The sequence below is a fragment of the Acipenser ruthenus genome, chromosome 15 (assembly GCF_902713425.1).
Source record: "Acipenser ruthenus chromosome 15, fAciRut3.2 maternal haplotype, whole genome shotgun sequence".
Classification (NCBI taxonomy): domain Eukaryota; kingdom Metazoa; phylum Chordata; class Actinopteri; order Acipenseriformes; family Acipenseridae; genus Acipenser; species Acipenser ruthenus.
In genome coordinates this window covers 6037718-6058049 of record NC_081203.1, presented here as the reverse complement: position 1 = coordinate 6058049, position 20332 = coordinate 6037718, and the positions used below count along the sequence as shown (strand labels likewise).

The window sequence follows — 20332 nt, the reverse complement described above, 5'->3', positions numbered from 1 at the left end:
CTTAGTGTCTTTTATCATGCAAACGATGATACCTTTTTCTGATGATGGTTTAATACAGTCCTCCAGTATATTAACATCCACCCCAAATAAAATCTGTATGTGTCACGAGCAACATTAGACTGGAGCTAAGACAGCCTTTGTCTGTGACGTAGCAGGTCTTGTAGCTGACCCACAGCAGATGCTCACTGATTCATACCCAGTAAATGTCTACTGCAAATGTTGCATATCTGTGTGTGTGGAATGGTTTTGCTACTGTCTCCATGGCAACCACAAAATTAAGATGGCCTTTTAGAACATGACATCACAAGGAAGGAATGAAATACAAATTTGGTTGACTTATATGGTAAATCACTTAGACGATAATAATCTACTGTTACTAAACTGTGCTTCTGTCAGTTCTTAAAAATTTTACACAAATATTAACCCTATGTTGACAAATGCAGGTTTTAGGCAACACACTAAATTTGAATTTCCTAAAATAATTGTTTACAGGAATATGTTCCAAACTACGTCAACAGCTACACATCACCAGAGGAGACAGAAACCAACATATGTGTTACAGTAAAATTGAATGTTACCTGAAAATAATATGTGGCAATATAAGGTAGAACACAATTGCTGATATACTATTTGAATTAACATACAATATTTCAAGTGTGTTAATACGCTGGGATGGAATAGTGTTTATTTGTGTGTTGTAAAAGCATGGCTAACGTTGCATGTCCCACAGAGATGTGTCGGTGTATAGTGAAAGGTAAGACAGTGGGGGAGGGTTAAGTGTCATCGAACTCTAAGCCCATGCGTCTGCACCTTGTTCAATGATAAATATTAATCTGCTACCCTTTGGTGGTGCCGGTATCTTTTAATAGCATGCAAGATGTTATCCTCCTTGATTAAACCACAATGAACTGAGATTTTTGTATTCAATTAGTGCATGATTTTATATTCATTGTTTTAGACTACAAATATAATGCATTATAAGGAGGTTAAACATATATACAAAGACGTCCTATCTATAGTGACCACACTAACAAAATCCATATACAGTGTATACTGTTAAACCTATATACATTTATTAGAATGATGTGGAAAATGTGGACCCTTATGCATGGATCACATCTGTCTGTCATAATCATATTCTTTAGATTTAAAAATCATCTATTGAAGAATGCTTTAATTTGTGTGGTCCAAATACAGTAGATGCCAAAAGGATTGTTTTGACATTTATAGTAATGCTAAAAGGAATTTCAGTGACAAACATTTTGGTCTTTCTCAATGTCTTCTTAGAGAAAGACATTATTAAAATATTGTTTATAAGTTTCTTTAAAGTATTACTACATATACCACCATTGTGTTTTTATAGTTATATTTTTGGAAATTTTAAATACATCAAAGTATAAGGAAAAACAGCTACAATATGTATTTGTGCATCTGATCTGTATCCAGAGGAATACACATACAGTATATCCACAGTTTGTAGTGCAGCTCATGAGCTTATTGAAAATGAAACACTAAAATCAACCAGTAGGGGGCAGGCTTGTTAGAAGTCATTTCACACTGATGATGTAATGGTAGACAGAAGATTGCAGATTCTTGAAAGGGCAGTGTTGGTTGTAATGTGTGAGGATCACAACAATGTACCTTTTGTTAAATCTTTTTTTTTTTTTTTCATCCGAACAGCAATGCATTTCAGGCTTAAAAGGATCACATTGTATATTATTCATCAAGTAGCTCTTTCATTGTTTAATATATGACTGGATAATTTAAAGGAACTTCAGTCCTAAATAGTAAATATAACTTGCAATCCATACATTGGATTTTCATATCATCATCACGAACACCTGCTGTGTTTGTATAATGAGTCAGGAATAAACAGGTGCAAATGCATTGCTTGCTTCTACTACAGACCCAAGTATACAAAGACAAACTGCCCTCTAGTGGTGGAAAATTGAAATAATTTATTTTACTTTTTAAACTTCAAGTCGGGACCCCCTTAAAGCTGACATGGGTCTTACTTATTGTGATACACTTATCGAGATTTTTATAGCATAAAATAATAGGACTCTGTGAGTAACAGGACCCCAGATGAACATTGCACTTGTGTTCTGTGCTGCACATATAATAGGAGACTATGTGAGGTCCTAATGCCTGGAACATAGAAGTTGAATGAGAGGAAAAGACTGCCATCAGACCTTTGTGGAAGATTAAATAAAGCCTATAATTACAGCTCAGAGGTTTACTAATCTTTTTGTTTGATCAGTTATTTAACCCTGTTATTCTGCCCAATTGAAATGTTGCCTCACCACAGCAACCCACTTACCGACCTGGAGCACTGAAGATCAACAGCCAACCTCCAGCTGTGTCAAGCCACGTGCCTCTTTTCACCTGCCCAACCTAAACCACTGAACCCAGGAGGAGAGGCTAAGCCTAACCAATAGAGGGTCACTGAAGCACAATGAGGTTAACTATTCCAAGACAATATTCCCGGAGCACAAAGGTCAATGCAGTGTTCTCTGTGGGCCCCCAGAGAAGTTCAACTTGGCACCATCAGGAATCACGCTGACAGGACTCACTCTGCACTCCACCTGTAGTGCTTTTATACAGTCACTGGAGACCCATATCTATACCACTTCTTGAATCGCAATATTAGTGTTTACCCCCTAGATTGCCAGTGCTCCAACACAAGCCTGTTTACGCAGCTGTCTAACGGAAACAGTATTACAACGATAAGATGATTGGAATTAGCAGGTGGAAGTGGGATTAAATTGGCAGTTAGATGGGTTAATTGGTTATTTGCTGACCCCTGGTATTCTGTATGATATGATAATACAGTACCATTCACAGACATGGAGTAATGCTTAGTTTATTGAAGTGTGTACTTTATTGAACTTCAACCTGTAAAAAGGCTATTTGTTTACAAAGACCAGACATAGTGTATCTTGGACTACTGTATGTTACAATGAAACCTGAAGCACGACACATGTGTAAACTCTGTATTTTAAAAGTATTAATTTAACAGTTCTTAATTAAATAAATAAATACATACATACATAAATAAATACAACAGAAGTGGTATTTTACATGAATACAGGGCTTCCCACATTTCTCTTTCCAGAGTAAAGTAATATTTCCGGGTTTCGGCAAAATGAATGTGTGTAAAAATGTACAACGAAAAAAGGTGTAGCAAAGTTCTAGCAAACGCATCCTAAATGTGTATCATTTTTTAGTACATCATAATCCGCGTATAATGTACATAACAACTATACAAGGTCCATCAATGTACTGATGTCATAGAGGGTTCTATTTGAAAGATCTAACATTGGCTGTATTTAGATACTGATTGAGTCAAAGTTGAACCTCAAAGTTACAAACACATTGGGACTGGAGGGTGTTGATATCTGTTAGTAACCCTGAAAACTTAGTATTAGTAAGATTTGATAAAATTACTGCAAGGTTGGCCATCACGCGCTATATACTTTGCGTTTAGCATAGCATTTAGCCCAGTTAAAATGAAAACTGAAAATGATGTTACAAAGCTTCAAAGAAAAATCTCATTAGGTTTACTACAGAGTTCCTGCAATTGTAATTGTAATAATTCTGTACTTTACTTATATTGTATTACAATTCCTAATAGAATTTAAGATTGTTTATGTTTTTATGCAAAATTGGCTAAACAGAAAAAATAGATTCCATGTATACGAGCATTGTTTAAGTTGACAGAAGCAACATACAATTGCCTGTTCTAAAAGTAAATACTTAAATAAAATTAAAAAATATATACATTTTATTTGTGAGTCTGTTTTATGCTGAGCATGAAATTGCATTGGTGTAACTGGGACTAACACAGAGTCCTTGGTTATTTTTAAGCTACTTTAAGTATGTGGAAAACTCTGTTCAATAAAGATACCACTGTATAAAGCACCACAGCTTTCTCTACACATGTGACAGTGCCATGTTATGGTTGTAAACGTTTACATTTATTTCACAGTTAAACAAATTCACCTCGATTTGACGGACACAGCAACAACAAAATGAAAAAGAAATAACAACGTTTTTAAACAGAGTGATATTTGCATAGGTTGTAACAGCACTGGTTGGTTTCATAAAGCTGGTCTAGGAACAGGATCTCACTCTGTGTAGAGATTTAGGGAACACCTCAGACTTTATCAGTCTTCTTTTTAGACACTCATCAGTGTTAGCACTGCCCTTCGCGAGCCTGGTTTGGGGGTGGGCAAGTTTTGATTATGGTTTGTAAATTCAGTAATGGCATTCTTTGCAATCAGATTAGTGTTTTTCAAAGTTTCTGCTGCGCCAACCCCTGCTTCTACAGGACTCCCAAATGATCTTCTATAAGGTCTTACTGAACATTGATGTTCTGCAAAACCTTGACCCTTTGCAGACTGCTGTAGTTGAAGGAATTCTAAGTGTGAATAAGGTGCATGCAGCATTTCAGCAGCAATCAAGCAGATTGGTATGGAAGTGTTGAGATAAGACGAGGATCTGAATTCCCCAAATGAACAAAGTACTCAAAATACATTCTACAAGAATGCTACTGCTGCTCACCGGGGAACGATCAGTCAGTGCACAGTCTGCCAAGGGCTCAATACGATCTAGCTACCATTAAATACTATACTTTCTAGCTAACTCTTCCATGCTTCTCAAGAATAAAAACAGACTTTCCTTCTATTCATATATTGGATTATTATAATACATACAGTACTAATATGTAATCAGACTTTTTATATGCAGCACAAATGTGAAGAAAATACTTTGGCCAACAAACACTCCCCTCTATATAAATAAATACTTGTCATGTTGAACATATTATACTAGTTATCACAACTTCCCAAACTCATACACCACTGTTTTTTTAAAGAGCATTAAATCCACTTATTCCATTATTCAGCATCAGGTAAAACACACATTCCCTTTGATACAATAAATACAGTACATATTGTTATCTATTTAATATATAAGATTTGGTTTCCAAGGTGAACAATGCATTAATTCAACAAACCCATTTTTTCTGTAGTCAAAAGAAAAGTAGTACTCTGGTAACCACATAAAATTGTTACTATCAATACATGTAACACTCAGAAGCCCATATTTAATATCAGAAAAAAACAGTATTATTTTCACTGCTTTATTGCTAAAGGGACTTTGCAATAACTATTCTCTTCATTTAAATGACTGCTGCTCCTCATTCTGGTTGATTTTTAGTAGTATATCACAGAACACACACTCAATGTGTGACAGAAATGTGCATGAATAACAGGAATTGCCTGTTTAAACTTAAATAACCCTTATGATGAATAACATTTATTAAAATCAGCAATCCTAAGGTGTAACCACCAACGCATTTCAGGATGTGTGTGTGGTCTTCAGAAGTTCAGAATATAATAGTTTGGTTGACAGTCAGTTATGGCATGAGCATTCAATACATGGGATATATATTTAGTTTCTAAAAAGGTTTGTTCTGTGGTGTATTCTATAAGGTTGGCGCACTGATCATAGGAAAAACGATTTGCACAAGGACTTATAGTAAAGTAACTAATTCCCATTACCCTATACACAGACAAAAGCGTTTTCATGTCCGAAAGATTTATTTTAGCTAAAATGGGCTTTTGAGTATTGCCTTCTCTGTACTTCAGATTTTCTATCTATTTAACTATCTATCTATCTATCTATCTATCTATGCATAAATAAAAGCAGTCCATAATGGAATAAGTGGTTATTAAAAAACACAGGCCATATTCACAACCCTTTAACTCAGGAGTAATTTAAAGCCTGTATTATGACTTAATTTATATTATTGAATCTGTTTTAGACTGTTGTAAAGAAGAAAACAGTAGTCTAGCCTTTTCATGAATATCAAACCTGCATATTATTTCCCAAAATGAAGTTAAAGCCACGTCAATGTTTCAGCATCAACAATAAAAATATGAATAACTGCCGATCCTTTTGTCACAAGTTATATTTAAAATAAATCATAAAAATTCACTCATATTCCCTTTTAAAGTCCCACCTTTTTTTAAAAAAAAAATCATTAAAAAAAAAAAAACTGCATTCATTTAAACTTATCAGAGCACCTGATTAACACACCATAAACAAAAGCCTTTAAACCACATACTACAAACACTGTGGGACATGTCACGCCAGGCTAAGGAAGGAAGACACTTATAAAACACAACTTTTAGTTCCCACTATTGTTGAACAAGGAGTGTATTGTCAGTCGATATTGTTTTTGTTTTTATTTTTCGGATGTCTTGGGTCAATAGGATAAGAAACAATGCTACTGTTACGCCAGCGTGGAAATTTACCAGAGCTACTGTTTTCAGTATTTAAAATTGAAATTAGGGAGTCCGAGTGGCTCACCTGGTAAAAGCACAGACTCGTGGTGTGCAAAGGGGATCATACAGCGCAGGTTTGCGTCCTGGCTGTGAGGCGTTGACAGACTGTGCTAGGTATTCCGAAGGGAGCGTAGCATTGGCTCTGGTGCTCCTGTGGGTTAGGGGGGCAAAACCAGCAGGGACTGATTCTCCTCATCAAGCTACAGCGGACCCTGCTGGCCAGGCGCCCAGTGAGGTCAGAGCGGACACCTGCAGGGCTGGCCTTTGTCCTCCAGAGGCCGGTAGCTCGCTTACATCCTCTCTCGATTTCCTGGGTATAAAAGAGGAAGCTGGCTTGGCCGTGGGATCGGAGGATGCCCACTGAATCTTGATCTCATGAGCTGTGTGGGGAATTGCTGTGGTGACAGGAAAAAATTATAATTGGAAGAAAAAAAATAAAATCCAAGAATCGGGGGTAAAATTACTGGGCACACTAAAATATGAAATAAAACACCAAAAGTGGTTCAATCATAGCAAAAGAAATACAGAAATGAATTTAAAAAATGATACAAAATGAAAAAACTAAAACGGTAAACAATATTAAAAATGGACAACACAAGGTTCAAATAAAACGGAACTGGACAAAAATACAACAACGTTAAACAAATAATGGGTATTCCATATGCATTTGGGGTAAAATAGAATCAACATTTTGTTCTTTGCAGTGTTTTCCCTGATTACCTGACTAGACACACTGAACTGCCACAATAAAATTACAATAAGGTTCATAACTATACTGAATTCACAGAGTACTTGAATTTAAAAAGATACAGTAGCAGTTTATAATTGGGGGCTGAAGTGTATTTTACTTTATGTGCAGTCAATTTCAACGTTATAATGCCTTGTATTGTTTACTATTAGTATTTTTTATTAAACTTTTAAAAGCTTACCGCATTTATGTTACGCCATGCCGTTGGAAGACAGAAAACAGCCAATTTTAAACTCTTACAGAAATGCACAGAAGGTCCAGAGGATTGATATATGAATAGTCTATAATTTGCAAAACGTGGGCTTGGATATTTATCAACAAATCTGGACCTGTAGTAACACAGTGAGGAGTATTCACAAAGCTGCAGCAAGTCATTGAATTGTATTTACACATGTGCTAATGCTTTGTGAATATGGTCCATAGACTTCCATCAAAAAGAATACACTTGAGTGCATCACAAATAACTTACAGATTCACAAAAAAGAAAACAAAAACAGGAAAGAGGAAAGCGTTTACTTGACACTACTACACTTAGAGAAAAATAAACTCTATGGTTTATATGTGAACTACCTTAATAAAAATACAAAATACATTTGTGTAAACTTTGATGATGGCGATGATTTATTGTCTCTTAGACCAACAGTTTAAATTAAAAAGAGTTAACAACCCAATATTTTTAGAACTGTAACAAAAAGTGTTCACGTTGGTTTTTACAAGTGTCTCCTGTATTATAAATAAATCAATGAATCCTTTGTCATCCCACCCCATTTACATGTCACTTCCAGCACTGCATTCGCAAGACAAAAGTAGATTGAAGTCACATCTACACACACACTTCCCTTATTAAAACAGAGGGTCACTGCTGCTTTCCCACTGCACAGAGCCCACCTAGTTTCCAGTGCACTCTACAGCACGAGGACAGCTTGCCCGCCCAGGCAGGAGGTAGACCCTATGCGCGGTTTAGTGTCTGGAAGATCCTAGATATCTGTAGCATTACAGGCCCCGTCTCGGGATCGTTCATCCACTGAGTACTGTTTAACGGGTTCTCCAGCATGTCTTCAAATGCTGTGGGAACAAGAGGGGGGTTCAAAGAAGACAGCTACAGAGCTAAGTCGATAAGAATGAACTTCAGATGTTTACATTTACATTCGTGACACTGGTAAATTGTGATAGCTCTAATTCTGGATCATGATAAAGTAGATCGCTTTGAGCTACATCTACCACACGTACATAATTGTTAGAGTGAAGTTCAGACAATGGATGGACAGGAGGACAAGTTACTCCATATACAAGATACATATACAACTTATTCCAAGGGATCTGCAGCTTCAGCAGTGTAAAAATAATGGCATACCAACCCCTCCTCCACAATCCATTTGCAAATATATTATGTCGCTGTTTCTATCGTTATAAACCTCTGTAACTCAACCCTCGTTTAGCAATATTCTTTTTGTAACTAAGCTAATATGAGCAGCCCCAACATCTCTATGAACAGATCAGATTTCACGATGTGCTACATACCTAAAAGTGTTTTTGGGTTGGTAAGTCCAAGCTGTACAACAGGGTTTTCGAGGATGGCCTGAAACAGGGGGCTGTTTGTGTCAATACCCTTATCTAAATCTTCTGGCGAGGGCTTCCTGTCTCCCAGCAACCAGTCACACTGGAATTAAAAACATGCTTTTAGTTCATTTTAAACAACTGTATTTTCTCAACCATAAAGCTGCCATGTCTCATATTAATTTACCCTGCCTGCTTTCATTACTAAGACTATGAACTGATGATTTTAACCTTGGGCTACTATAAAAAATAATAGAAGCCTGCATTTTAAATTGTTGTGTTGAGATTGCAAGATAAATTTAACTTGTTCTCTTGGTTCTCAATGGTTAACTTGTTCGCAATGGTTTGAAATGTCGAGATCAGAGGTTGCCTTGTTGCACACAACTATTAATTTTTTTATAAAAAGTGACCCAAACATCTTTAAGCATTGAACCGTGTGGATACATACTCTGGTTTTCAGCTCTACAGACAAGAGATCCATCCACAAAACAATACGATATAGAGAAGAATGACCAGATCTGAACAGTGGCTGATGTGAACACAGTTGCCCTTTAACTCAAGGATGTCCAACATATGCCCTGTGGGGCAAGTTTGGACGGCCCGCCAATTAGTTTCTAAAATTGCATTGATAAAATTGCGTTCTCACAAACACGTGTAAGTGCACAGCACACATAATTTTGATTAGGATAGCGAAGTGAAGGCTTAGTTTAAACTACTTATTTTACTTTGTGTAAAATTTGAAATCAGTTGCCAGAGATGTCATGGAAGTGAAAGGTGGAGGCGGAACACAAGAAGATTCCAAAATCGTTGGACAAATGATTATTTGATGGCATGGCAATATGTCTGATTTGCTGAAAATGAGAAGAACAAATGAAAGTGCTGTGGAGGCCAGTTTATTAACAAACAGATTGCATGTGCTGCTAAACCTTTTTCAGGTGGCGAATTTGTTAAAAGGCGCATGCCTAAAACAGCCAATGTAGTATGCCCTGAAAAAAGAACATTTTCTGTCAGTCTGTCTCGTAACACGGTTGCTGAGCAAATTACCGAAATGGCAGGTAATATTAAACTGAAGGTTAAAGAAAAAGCCAAGGAGTTTTGTCCATTTTCAGTCGCCTTGGATGCTTGCGCAGCTTGCGGTTTTTGTAACAGGAATAACCCAGGACTTTAATGTCATTGAAAAGCTTTTGTGTTTATCAGACATCAACACAACCACAGGAAAGGGCTTTTTTTAAACTTCAAGCCTTGGAAAGTGCAAAAGTACCTTGGAAGAAACTAACTGGGATTACAACCGATGGTGCAGAAGTACCAATTTTCTTACACTGGATTCTGCATCAACAGGCATTATGTGGAAAAGTTGCAGAATTAGAAGACGTAATGAGCATTGTTAAGTGTGAATTTCATCCGCAGCAGGGGCCTGTAGCATCGACAGTTTCATGCCTTGTTAAATGAGTTGGAATCGCAGTATGACAATTTACTGTATTTTACCAATGTACGATGGCTGAGTCGTGGGACAGTGCTGAAACAGTTCTTTCACTGGCATCAATACAGGACTTCATTATTATTTGTTTATTTATCAGACGCCTTTATCCAAGGCGACTTACAGAGACTCGGGTGTGTGAACTATGCATCAGCTGCAGAGTCACTTACAATTACATCTCACCCGAAAGACGGAGCACAAGGAGGTTAAGTGACTTGCTCAGGGTCACACAGTGAGTCAGTGGCTGAGGTGGGATTTGAACCGGGGATCTCCTGGTTACAAGCCCTTTTCTTTAACCACTGGACCACACAGCCTCCTATTAGCTCCTCCTCTTCATGTCGAGGAGAAGCTAAGTAATCCCCTTTGGTTTCTTGTTGACCTCACCAAGCAAATGAACATTTTAAACAAGACACTCCAAGGGCCAAAGCAGATCGCAACACTAATCAATGAAAAGGTGACAGCCAAGCCAAATTCAAGCCAAGTTGAATTTGTGGCAGCAACATTTGTCAAACAGAAATGTTGTTCTCTTCACTGCATGCCACGAGATTCAAGAGTTACACAGCAATTAATTTGATGATGAAGACTACAACTACAATGAAAAACTAACAAACCTGATAAATTAATCTGACTTGATTTCAAGACTTCCAGTCTCATCGAAACATCTTTCAGTTATTTGCAAACCCATTTTCCTGTAATGTCCAGATCTTCAAATGGTGCTGATCGATTTTCAGTGCAAACAGCATCTCAAGGATAAATTCACGGCCTGCCAGTGGTGTTTTTTTTCAGTTGTGTTAAAAACGTTATATTTAAAATAAGTTAAATATTGAGACTTAGCTGATATATTCTGACTTTTTTTTTTTTTAATGTTTGAGATTTCTATTGAAAGTAAAATACTCTATTTCCTCTTATGTAAATTACAGTAAAGCCATAAATATTTGTGAGCAAATTATTTGGCGCATCACACCTATAAAACCTATTTTCCTCCGAAAAAAGCATAATAAAAGGCTCGCAGATATTTATGGCTTTACAGAATTACATTTGTGATAAGAGTTTTTTGTCGGTGTTCTAGGAAAGCTTCTAGTTATATCTGCCTATTTTTGTACTATAAAATACATTAAGTAATATGTTGATTAATTGATTGAAACCATGCCTGCATACTTTTTGATGACTAGGAATCATGCAGTGGGGGTAATGTGTTTTGTGTAAAGTAGTATATTTGAGTATATTGGCCTACATACAATTTCTATAGACATGTTCAGGTTCAGGTACTATCGACATATTCCTTTGCTATTGTAAAATATAAACCATAGTAGAAAAAAATAATAATAAAGCTGTTCAGTTTAATGGCTCCCTCTGGCTTTTGCAGTGAAAGTCAATATACTATTCATGACAGATCAACTTAAACTGATACATGTCTACAGGCAAGTCATTAAGAAAGTGATGCTGCACACAGCCTGCTTACATGGCTGCTATGTCTCTTTCTTACATTACCTAAGAAAATGATGTCGCCAAAATCAATTTAACACTCACAGCTGCATCTTGCTGGTTGTTATTTACTCGCAGGGCATCAACAACTTCTTTTTCATCAAATCCCATTTCCATCAGTGCAATGACTGCCTAGAGAAACACAAACCAGAACAAAGATGGGTTTGCAAGCAAATGATATACAGTGGAGCCAACAAGTCTGCATATTCTACCACTGCATAGGGTTATTTCATTTTCTTTTCAGTAACAAAATACAGAAACTCAATAAATCAATTTCACTAAGCATTTTTAGGATTTATAATATATATAAATGTACAATTTCTTGTCCTTTTTGCCCAGAGAATCAACATTTAATGTTGCATTAGTACTTGGCTGGGTCTCCTTTAACTTTCATGATGGCGTCTATGTGATTAGCCATGGAATGCCCTACAATAACATATGCAATGGCCAGTGGTGGCAGAGTCACTGTATATTCAACATAAAATATTATCCTATTTTAAAACACAAAACAATAGCATTACCCTTGTTATGTATAAGGACTCAATAGCCATTAAATATAGTCCAGGATGTATTCAGACAATACTATTTTTCTAACTCAGGAAAGCAAAATAGATCATATATTTTGAGCTATAGCTATCTTTTAAGATATATATATCTTTTCTCGTCAGGCAAAGACAAAAAAAAAGAATGATGTAATATTAGCATTTCTTTAAAAAAAATTCTGAGTACTTTATTGTAAGATTTATACCTTAAAATGTAGGGCCCATATCAGCTGAAGGACTAGATTCTCAAAGCAATTTACTCCAAATCGTCATTAGCGTTACACTTGTCTGAATGGTAAAAACACAAAACGAATTGAAGAAACTACGTCACACTACTCACAAGCACCCAACTTAAATGTGCGAGTTGTATATTTCTGGTTTGCTAACTTCATTGGGTGCATTTTACTACCTGAAAAAACTGTGTCAATCACGTTTGGTAGTAAATTGGTTCGGAGAATCTAGCCTAAAAATGCCTTTGGAACAACCTACTCGTGAATCTGGTCGAAATTCTCTTTTCCTTCGGATCCTTTTAAAGATGTCTGTTAGCTCGTCCTGCTTCGAGTATTCAGTGTTGGCTTCTAAAGCGACCTTTGCACTGGAAGCTGCTGCTGCTGCTGCTGATGATGATGGTATTGATGCTGCTGCTGCTGCTGCTGATGATGATGGTATTGATGCTGTTGCTGCGGTGGTTGAAGGTCCAGCAGTGGCTCCAGCTGACTCCTGGCCAGGCACAGGGGCATCAGCGGTGGGATCGTCTGCATGCTCGAATAGCCACTCCATCGCCTGCGTCACCGACATACTGCAAACAAAAAGGGAGCACATTGTGATGCTGTGAGCTGCTTTGTAATTTCACACACATATCAATTCAGTCACTGCTAACCTTCTCCAGCAGTAAACACAATTGCTTTGCTGCAGTACACTATTTAGTTTAACATCTTTCTGGTAGCTTACCTTGAGTTTCAAATGCGACCCATCACTGCTTGAGGAAAGTTTTAATTCATCATTACTGAGTCCTCTCTAGATCTGAAAAGCTTCTAATTGACTAGGGTGTTGCTTCATGAATATGAAGTGCTTATACTGACCTAACAGCGTCATCTACTCAAAACACCTCTGTATAGAAAGTGAGGGCGAGACCGACAGATACCCACTGATTAAGACGCAGCGCTTTAACAACTCTGCGCTCTGGGAACCCCATTTCAGTGAGCTGTTGGAGTGCCATCTCATCCACTCTGTCCTCTTCATCTTCATCCAACATGGCTGAAAGTACGAAAACACAGGACTAGAAACGTACACACAGACTTTCATGGAGTATTAGCTCTGAACATATATTTCAGTGTAACCCTAACATGATGTTACACATTGGTGTTGTAATCATTATATACAAAGTATAGATACTATGACAAGTAAACAGTGTGTTGCTGGTATACAAACATCCTTAACAGGTTTATAATACTTTTATATAGGATTTTATCCCATAAAACGATTGGTACCCTATGTGTTTCTCCATTACTTCCACAGAAACCCCATTAAAATAGATATTAACTATGTTGGATAATGCAATTTCATATTAAACTTGGCAAATAAATAAGTCTTACATTTGATTTTTATTCCAGAGTTGTACAAATAAAATTAAAATGCAACTATATAAAAAAAAAGTATTTTGTGGTGTACTATAGAATAAACTTCCTAAGCAAAATGAATCAAACATTATATATCAACAAACAAAATATGTACAGGGCAATAGTAATAAAAAAAAAAATGGAAGAGCTTCCTGCCAGACAGGTTTCTTTATAATTCACTTCAGTGTGACACTTATTTTATTCTTACCGTTGGCCTTCTTAAACAATTCTACTGCATCAGGGTTCAGTGCCAGCAGTTTCTGTGCCACTTCAATAAGCGACACAAGGATTTTCCTGAGTTCTGTCTGAAACTGAGACACCAGAAATGAATTTCAGTGAGGCTGTAACAGCAAGATGGTTACAGATTTAGTTACCTTGAATAAAATGGTAACCAGAATACCTTTTGATTTCTGATTTCTTTCATAGCATTTTTTAAGTTTCTTTACTTTATTATCCACATACCCACATTAAAATTGTCCCTTTCAAATTAATAAACTACATAATGAAGAAAATTAATACAAATGTACTGCCTGATAAGCTTGACATGCCATGGCCTTTACATTGAAGAAGGAAAATATAATTTGGTGTCAGAGAATGTTTGAGTGATTCAAATAGTTATTTAATATTATACCAGCCAGTATATTGTAATTTTATTCTGTTCTAAAACTTTGTACAAAAAAACCCCACAAAAACAAAACTGTATGTATGTTTTCTATAAAAATGTGTATTTGGTATTTCAAACTCGTGGTTACATTAGAGTTCTAGAGATCACGGACACAGTTTCTACAAGCATTTGAGTTTGGAAAAATATGCTGACAAAAACTAAAGATGACCTACACAAACAAACAAACAGCTGAGTAAGAACTTTTCAAGACGCTACGACCTCAAGTTAGGAAACTGCAGAGCAGGTAAATCACATTTTGAAACGAGTGCATTTACTACACTATATTATGCTCCCTTGTAAACTGTATGTATTGATATGCTAGTTTTTAGTTTTTTTTTTAAAACACAAAAGTAAATGTTTCGACACTGATCCTTAACTTTAAATACAGGTAATTAATCTGGAACAAACCTTTTTAAGTCCAAAAAAGGGTACTGCCTTGCATTTCCATGACAGTCAAAAGAAAAACAGAACAGTTTCAGTACTTTTAGGTTTAAGCATGTTTTATTGCCAGACTAAAAATTCAGCGGACAATTCACAAGCTCTAAAACTACATACTGTACAGTATACTGTCGGTACATTTTTACTACTATTTACTAATATTTAAATATACTAGTTATCCCACTGCACCAAAAAATCTTACACAAAATATTTCTTCTCTGCTGTTCCACGATTGCATATCTTCATCATTAAAGTTACAATATAATCTGAAAAGCAGCTTTAAAAGGGTTCTGAAGTCTGTTGCTGTAACATAAACTGTGCCTGGATAACTAATCTAGCTCTGCTTTTGTAGTTTCCTTTCCGACATCATCCACACTCACCTGAACACATGTACATTCTCTTAATTAAAATGTATTTAACTTCCACGAAATGATCAGACAGGTGGAACAATGCAGGCAAACTGGTGCAGATACTGTAGCGCACAAGAAAATGAGACTATGGGAATGTAGGGCCCCCCGATCTACAATGTGTATGTACAAATCTTCAGGTCCTCTGATTTAAGGGGTCTGTAAACCCCAAGAAAGGCACCTTGAATATCCAGCCACCTGTATCAATTGTATTTTCCATGAGAATAAGGAATGGGGTATCTAGTCACGGCCAAGCACAGTGCAACAACGTTACAATTCACCAAGAGAAATAATTCAGTTACCGTTAACTTACCCAATGTTCCTTAGAAAGATCCTAAACTCTAAAGCATTTCTTGGATTCTGATGCCCAGAATGATTTGCTGCTACAGCAAATACCATCTTTATCAGATGACACAGCCTGTCCATGAACCTCTAAATATCCTGACACCAAGCAAAGTAGAATAGGTAAATATGATCTCTATTATTCTTAGAAGTGGAAGGGGAGCTTTTCATACCCACCAACACAGTAATATTAGATCAAATTCTAAATCCCTGAACATTAACAGAGGTTTTTAATGGCTTATGTTTTGACATTTCAGACTCTTCTGAACAACTCCATGCTTATTTTAAAACACAGCCCTTACAAACTCAGTAACTTACATCTCGCATGTTGTGTTGCGCGACAGTCCGATCAGAATGGCGTGTAGGTAGGCTTGCTGTTGCTTTTAAGATGGCATCTTTGTCTGGAGCTCTTTGTTCCTGCTTTTTCTACAAGGATTAAATAAAATTAAAAAAATACATAATGTATATATACTGTAACACGATTCGCACTCACTCGGGTTCGTGCCCCTTTAAAAATACGACCCAGCACACAGAAATGGATTTTCTTGCGCGGTTGCGCTAATTTTTAATAAAGACAAAAATAAAACAAATACACAAAATAAACACCTAGCTCTGTACGAGCACTAACTAACAGGTTATTCCCTGACTAACTTGCAGGACGGCTAAGCCGTTTACCTGACACCACAAACTGAAACACACTGGTTTGACACCGCACTTACTTTTTCTCTGGCTACTCGGAGACAGAGCACCTCTTCTGCCTCCTTCTACTCAGCAGCCCCGAGCAGACTGCTTGCTCTCCTTTTAAAACTCCAGCACCTGGACCTAATTTTTAATAACGCCCAGGTGCGGATGATAATTAACAATAAAACAATTAAACTAAACAATAAGCAAATTAAATGAAACAATAAAGCAATCCATCAAAACAATTAACAAACAGGTGCATTTCTCTCGCAGGGAGGTTTTAACCCCCTCCCTGCTGTCTCTCACAACCCGCTATCTTACAATACATAATAATCTGCTGGGAATAAAATATATATTAGTGTACCCATATCCAACCACAAAATAATTTTAGACACACACAGTAATCCTCTTAGTAAGATGGACAATAAACTAAAAATAGTGTTTTGGTCTACATTGGACAAACAGTTACCTGCTCACCTTGACAGTACATACAGGTACTGTATATAATAAAAACATGAACCCAGCACTTCAAACCTACCTATAGTATTAATTTGGATCTCTTCCCTTAAAATATTCTGGAGAACCCCCTGCATTATTTCCCTTGTGACAACAGACAAACCTTTTTAAAAGGCCATAGGGTTCCTTTGCTCAGCCTAAGGCAACGGTATATTTCATAAAGAAATCATATGATTACTGTAGTTTGGAATGTCATGTCAGACTACTGTAATCTATTCAGAGATCAACTGTAAGGTCTTAGTTACTGACTCACTTTACCATTTTGGCAGCTGCTACAATTCTATGAATACTTTACTACTCCACTGGGCCAAAAACTGTACATAAAAGGGTGGGAAAAATATTTAATTTTAAACTTTACATAGGTCCTAACAAATTGTTAAGGCATATACATCTTCCCAATTAGCACCATACAGCCACACTTTGAGGAAAGTCACACTGGTATATTTGATTGCAAAATATTGCAGTTGGCAACGTATTGTATTTTTATAAATACTTTTACAAGCAATGAAGGAAAGTAAGCTACCTTTTCCTCTGCAGACACATCGAGCATCTTGGGAGGTGGAGGAGGGGCTCGCTTTTTAATTAACAGCAAGACATCTAGAACAAGAGAAACAATTAGTGTACTTTATATGAAAACGAGAGAGAGAGAGAGAGACTACATAAAGCTGTACTTTATTGTAAATGTGCCACTATAATGTAACCACATACCTTTATCTTTAATATTCTCCTCTCCTACAGTTTTAGTGTCTGTTAGCACTCTTTCAGAATCAGCATGGATAAGTTTGTGATGAGTCACAGTTTTTGGGTCTTCTAGGCTTCCATGTACACACTAGAAGAGAACAGCGAGTATTTTTGCAACAGAATAAAGCTGTGACATACACTCATGATCAATTCGATTCAGTTAAATTCCACAATTTATATGCTACAGAAAAAGAAAAAAAAACGTAAGATTAAGTAACAATCCATTCACAAGAAAACAAACAGTAACAAAATAAATAGACCATATGAATCTCCGCATTACTATGAAAAGTTTACATGCTCTCGTGTCGGGTTTATTTTAGTTTAAGCGTGTTTACTCTTGATGTAGGTTGACAGCACCGAGGATCTTTTTAAACTCACTAAAACAGAAAAGCAGTATCAACACCATCAACAATGCGTTTCCCCTTTAAAATGTAACCCAACAAACGAAATGTCAAAGCTTTATCGGTCGATGAACCTGAATTAAACTTAGTGTGACAGCACGGTAATAAGCTGACTCACTGCGACAGCATATATGAGTGTCACTGATGCATAGACGTGATTATCGAAAGTCAAAAAACAGAACCATTACATAAAGACTTTAATGCTCACTTCAAAACGTCTGGACGTAACGGTAAATTAAATTATAAATAGACTTAAACCTTTTTCTATAAATAATATGACCGGTTTAACGGGGCCTACCCTTCACACATGCTGATATGAAATAGCTGTCATTATCTAGTATATGGCCCCCTGCCTCACTCGTTGCTCGGTGTAGATTTTCAAGAAAAGAAAAGAAAAACGTACATGTTTCAAGCACTTTTCCTTGAGTTTCTCTATGGTAGTGTCATCTGTTACTTCCTCCACCCACTCTGCCCCTTCAATGGTGCAGATGTGGACTTTCAACACCTTCCCTGCGAAAATCTTCTCCTCCTGCACAAACATCGGTGCTTTTCGTCTCTACAGCCCGACTGGCTTGTGTCTACCCCTCGATAAAAAGAAAAGCCCTCCGCTCTTACTCTATCGCCATTTTAATGACTTGCCGCTGGGTTCTCGGGTGGCACTGGAGCGCGGTGCTGTTATTTACTGGATAGTTACTATATTTACCCACCAGGCCAGCTGCTGCTTGTTTTGTTGCTCGGGTCTACGAGTTGAGAGACTGAACTTTCACCTTTGACCAGGAAAAGGCTCATATGAGGTGCCTTGTGGGGATTGTAGTTCAGTGATATTTTTTATGCAGCATCAATATTTTGCATTTTTCGTGCTAGACAGTAAATATAATATGTATTAAACTGACTTCAATCGTCTCACATTTGGAATACTTGAATTATTTCGTATTTACCTCACGCATATGTGTTGTATTTTCTTCAGTTATCGTACTCCAAATGAATTAATGCAATAAGGACTCTAATATAGAAATTATAAAAAAAAGGCATATGTCTTCGTAAGGTGTTACGGTGCGCAAAAACCTGCACGATATTCGGGTCAGTCTATTTTTACACTCAAGTTTAGGTATATGGCGCCATCTGGTGGCTCAATGCTGAAATGTCCTAAGACATCTTCAAATGGCCAAATCTGTGGTTTATATTTCTTATTAAAAAAAAAACAAAAAAAAACTGTATGGTTACAGTATTAACATCATCAACCCTTGTACAGTTTACTGTGGTATTTAGTGGAAAAACAAAGTGTTATAATACATGTTAAAGTATTGTAATGCATGGTAGAACAAAGGCAATCATGATAAAGAACACATAATGATGGTAAAACATACAAAGCTATGGTTAACTGAGGTAAACATTTCTATGGTATATGTGTATATGGGAGTTTAATAAACCCAGTCTTTCATATTCCCAATAAATATTTAAAACACACAACTGTATCTCGAAGTGAGATAAGTTAACTTGTGTCAATCATGTAACTCATTTATTACAGCAGGACATTACTTTAATCAGATACAAGATAATTAGCTTAATGTTGCACATTAGCCTTCCTCAATGCTGCACTGTCCCATAATGGTTATTTGTTAATGCCCTTGTTATCATATCAGCTGATTACCCATTTAGTATGGAACAGATACTGTGGCTTCCACTTTAATGTGTTATTGAGTGCCTTTGAGTCTAATAGAATGTACTGTAGTAATTTCTTAGCTGTCTGTTTAGTATAGTTTTCCATAGCCTTCTATGCATTGTACTTTTTGCAAGTTATATGTTGACTTGGTTAGAGTCTGTGTGTTTACTTTCCCCAAAGGTAATGTTAATTGCAGAGACACAAGCTTCTTAGCTCTTTGCAACCTTTTCTGCCCCCTATCCAAATAGGCAGGTTTATGTAAAGATATAGTTATGCGTTATTTATGAGTATTATGTAAAAGCTATCAACTCTACTTTAATACTATGGAAACTGAAGGTAAAACAGAAAATTAAGTTTATTTTTCCCACAAGAGGGCGACAAAGTACACGCAATGTTGACTTCAAGGCATTGCATGTTGCCAAATCCTGAAGCAGTGGCAACGGTATCCACAGGCAGGCTTGAATTGGGTGAAATAAAAATCCAGTATCATAAGTGCAATAGCGTTTTTTCAACTACAGTTTAAAAATATATATTTTAGGGAACTGATTCGCAGATTTATTTCAGTTGTATCGATAATGTTTCCCTCAATAATTTAGAAAGTGCAGCTTTGCATATGTGCATGCACCTCAAAAAGTACAAAACTAATCATCAGCTTTGTTGAACTTTTCAAAAGAATTTTCATTTCCATCTAGAACTGCTGG

General features: G+C 36.6%; 1 protein-coding gene across 2 annotated transcripts; it reads right to left on the bottom strand.

The window, feature by feature from the left end:
* Positions 1–2864: 2864 nt before the first annotated feature.
* LOC131697529 (ubiquitin-associated domain-containing protein 1-like) lies at positions 2865–18754 on the bottom strand. Of its 2 annotated transcripts, XM_058987042.1 has the most exons (11): positions 18372–18754; positions 17535–17655; positions 17350–17423; positions 15948–16055; positions 14851–14877; positions 13987–14089; positions 13308–13416; positions 12649–12958; positions 11663–11749; positions 8620–8758; positions 2865–8163 (listed from the first exon to the last, which is right to left on the bottom strand). In XM_058987042.1, exons 1-11 carry the CDS (start codon positions 18507–18509, stop codon positions 8048–8050), a joined length of 1332 nt encoding a protein of 443 aa, XP_058843025.1. In that variant the 5' UTR covers positions 18510–18754; the 3' UTR covers positions 2865–8047. The 2 variants fall into 2 exon arrangements, with proteins under 2 accessions (XP_058843025.1, XP_058843026.1); XM_058987043.1 differs by lacking the exon at positions 14851–14877 and having other exon boundaries at positions 18372–18752.
* Positions 18755–20332: the final 1578 nt, after the last annotated feature.

Excerpts from the sequence above, each read along its gene's own strand:
- LOC131697529 (XM_058987042.1), bottom strand. The coding sequence starts at position 18,509 with ATGTTTGTGCAGGAGGAGAAGATTTTCGCAGGGAAGGTGTTGAAAGTC. Across the intron at positions 17,656-18,371 it reads AGGAAAAGTGCTTGAAACAT|TGTGTACATGGAAGCCTAGA; the intron begins GTACGTTTTTCT and ends GTTCTCTTCTAG. Across the intron at positions 17,424-17,534 it reads GGAGAATATTAAAGATAAAG|ATGTCTTGCTGTTAATTAAA; the intron begins GTATGTGGTTAC and ends CTCTTGTTCTAG.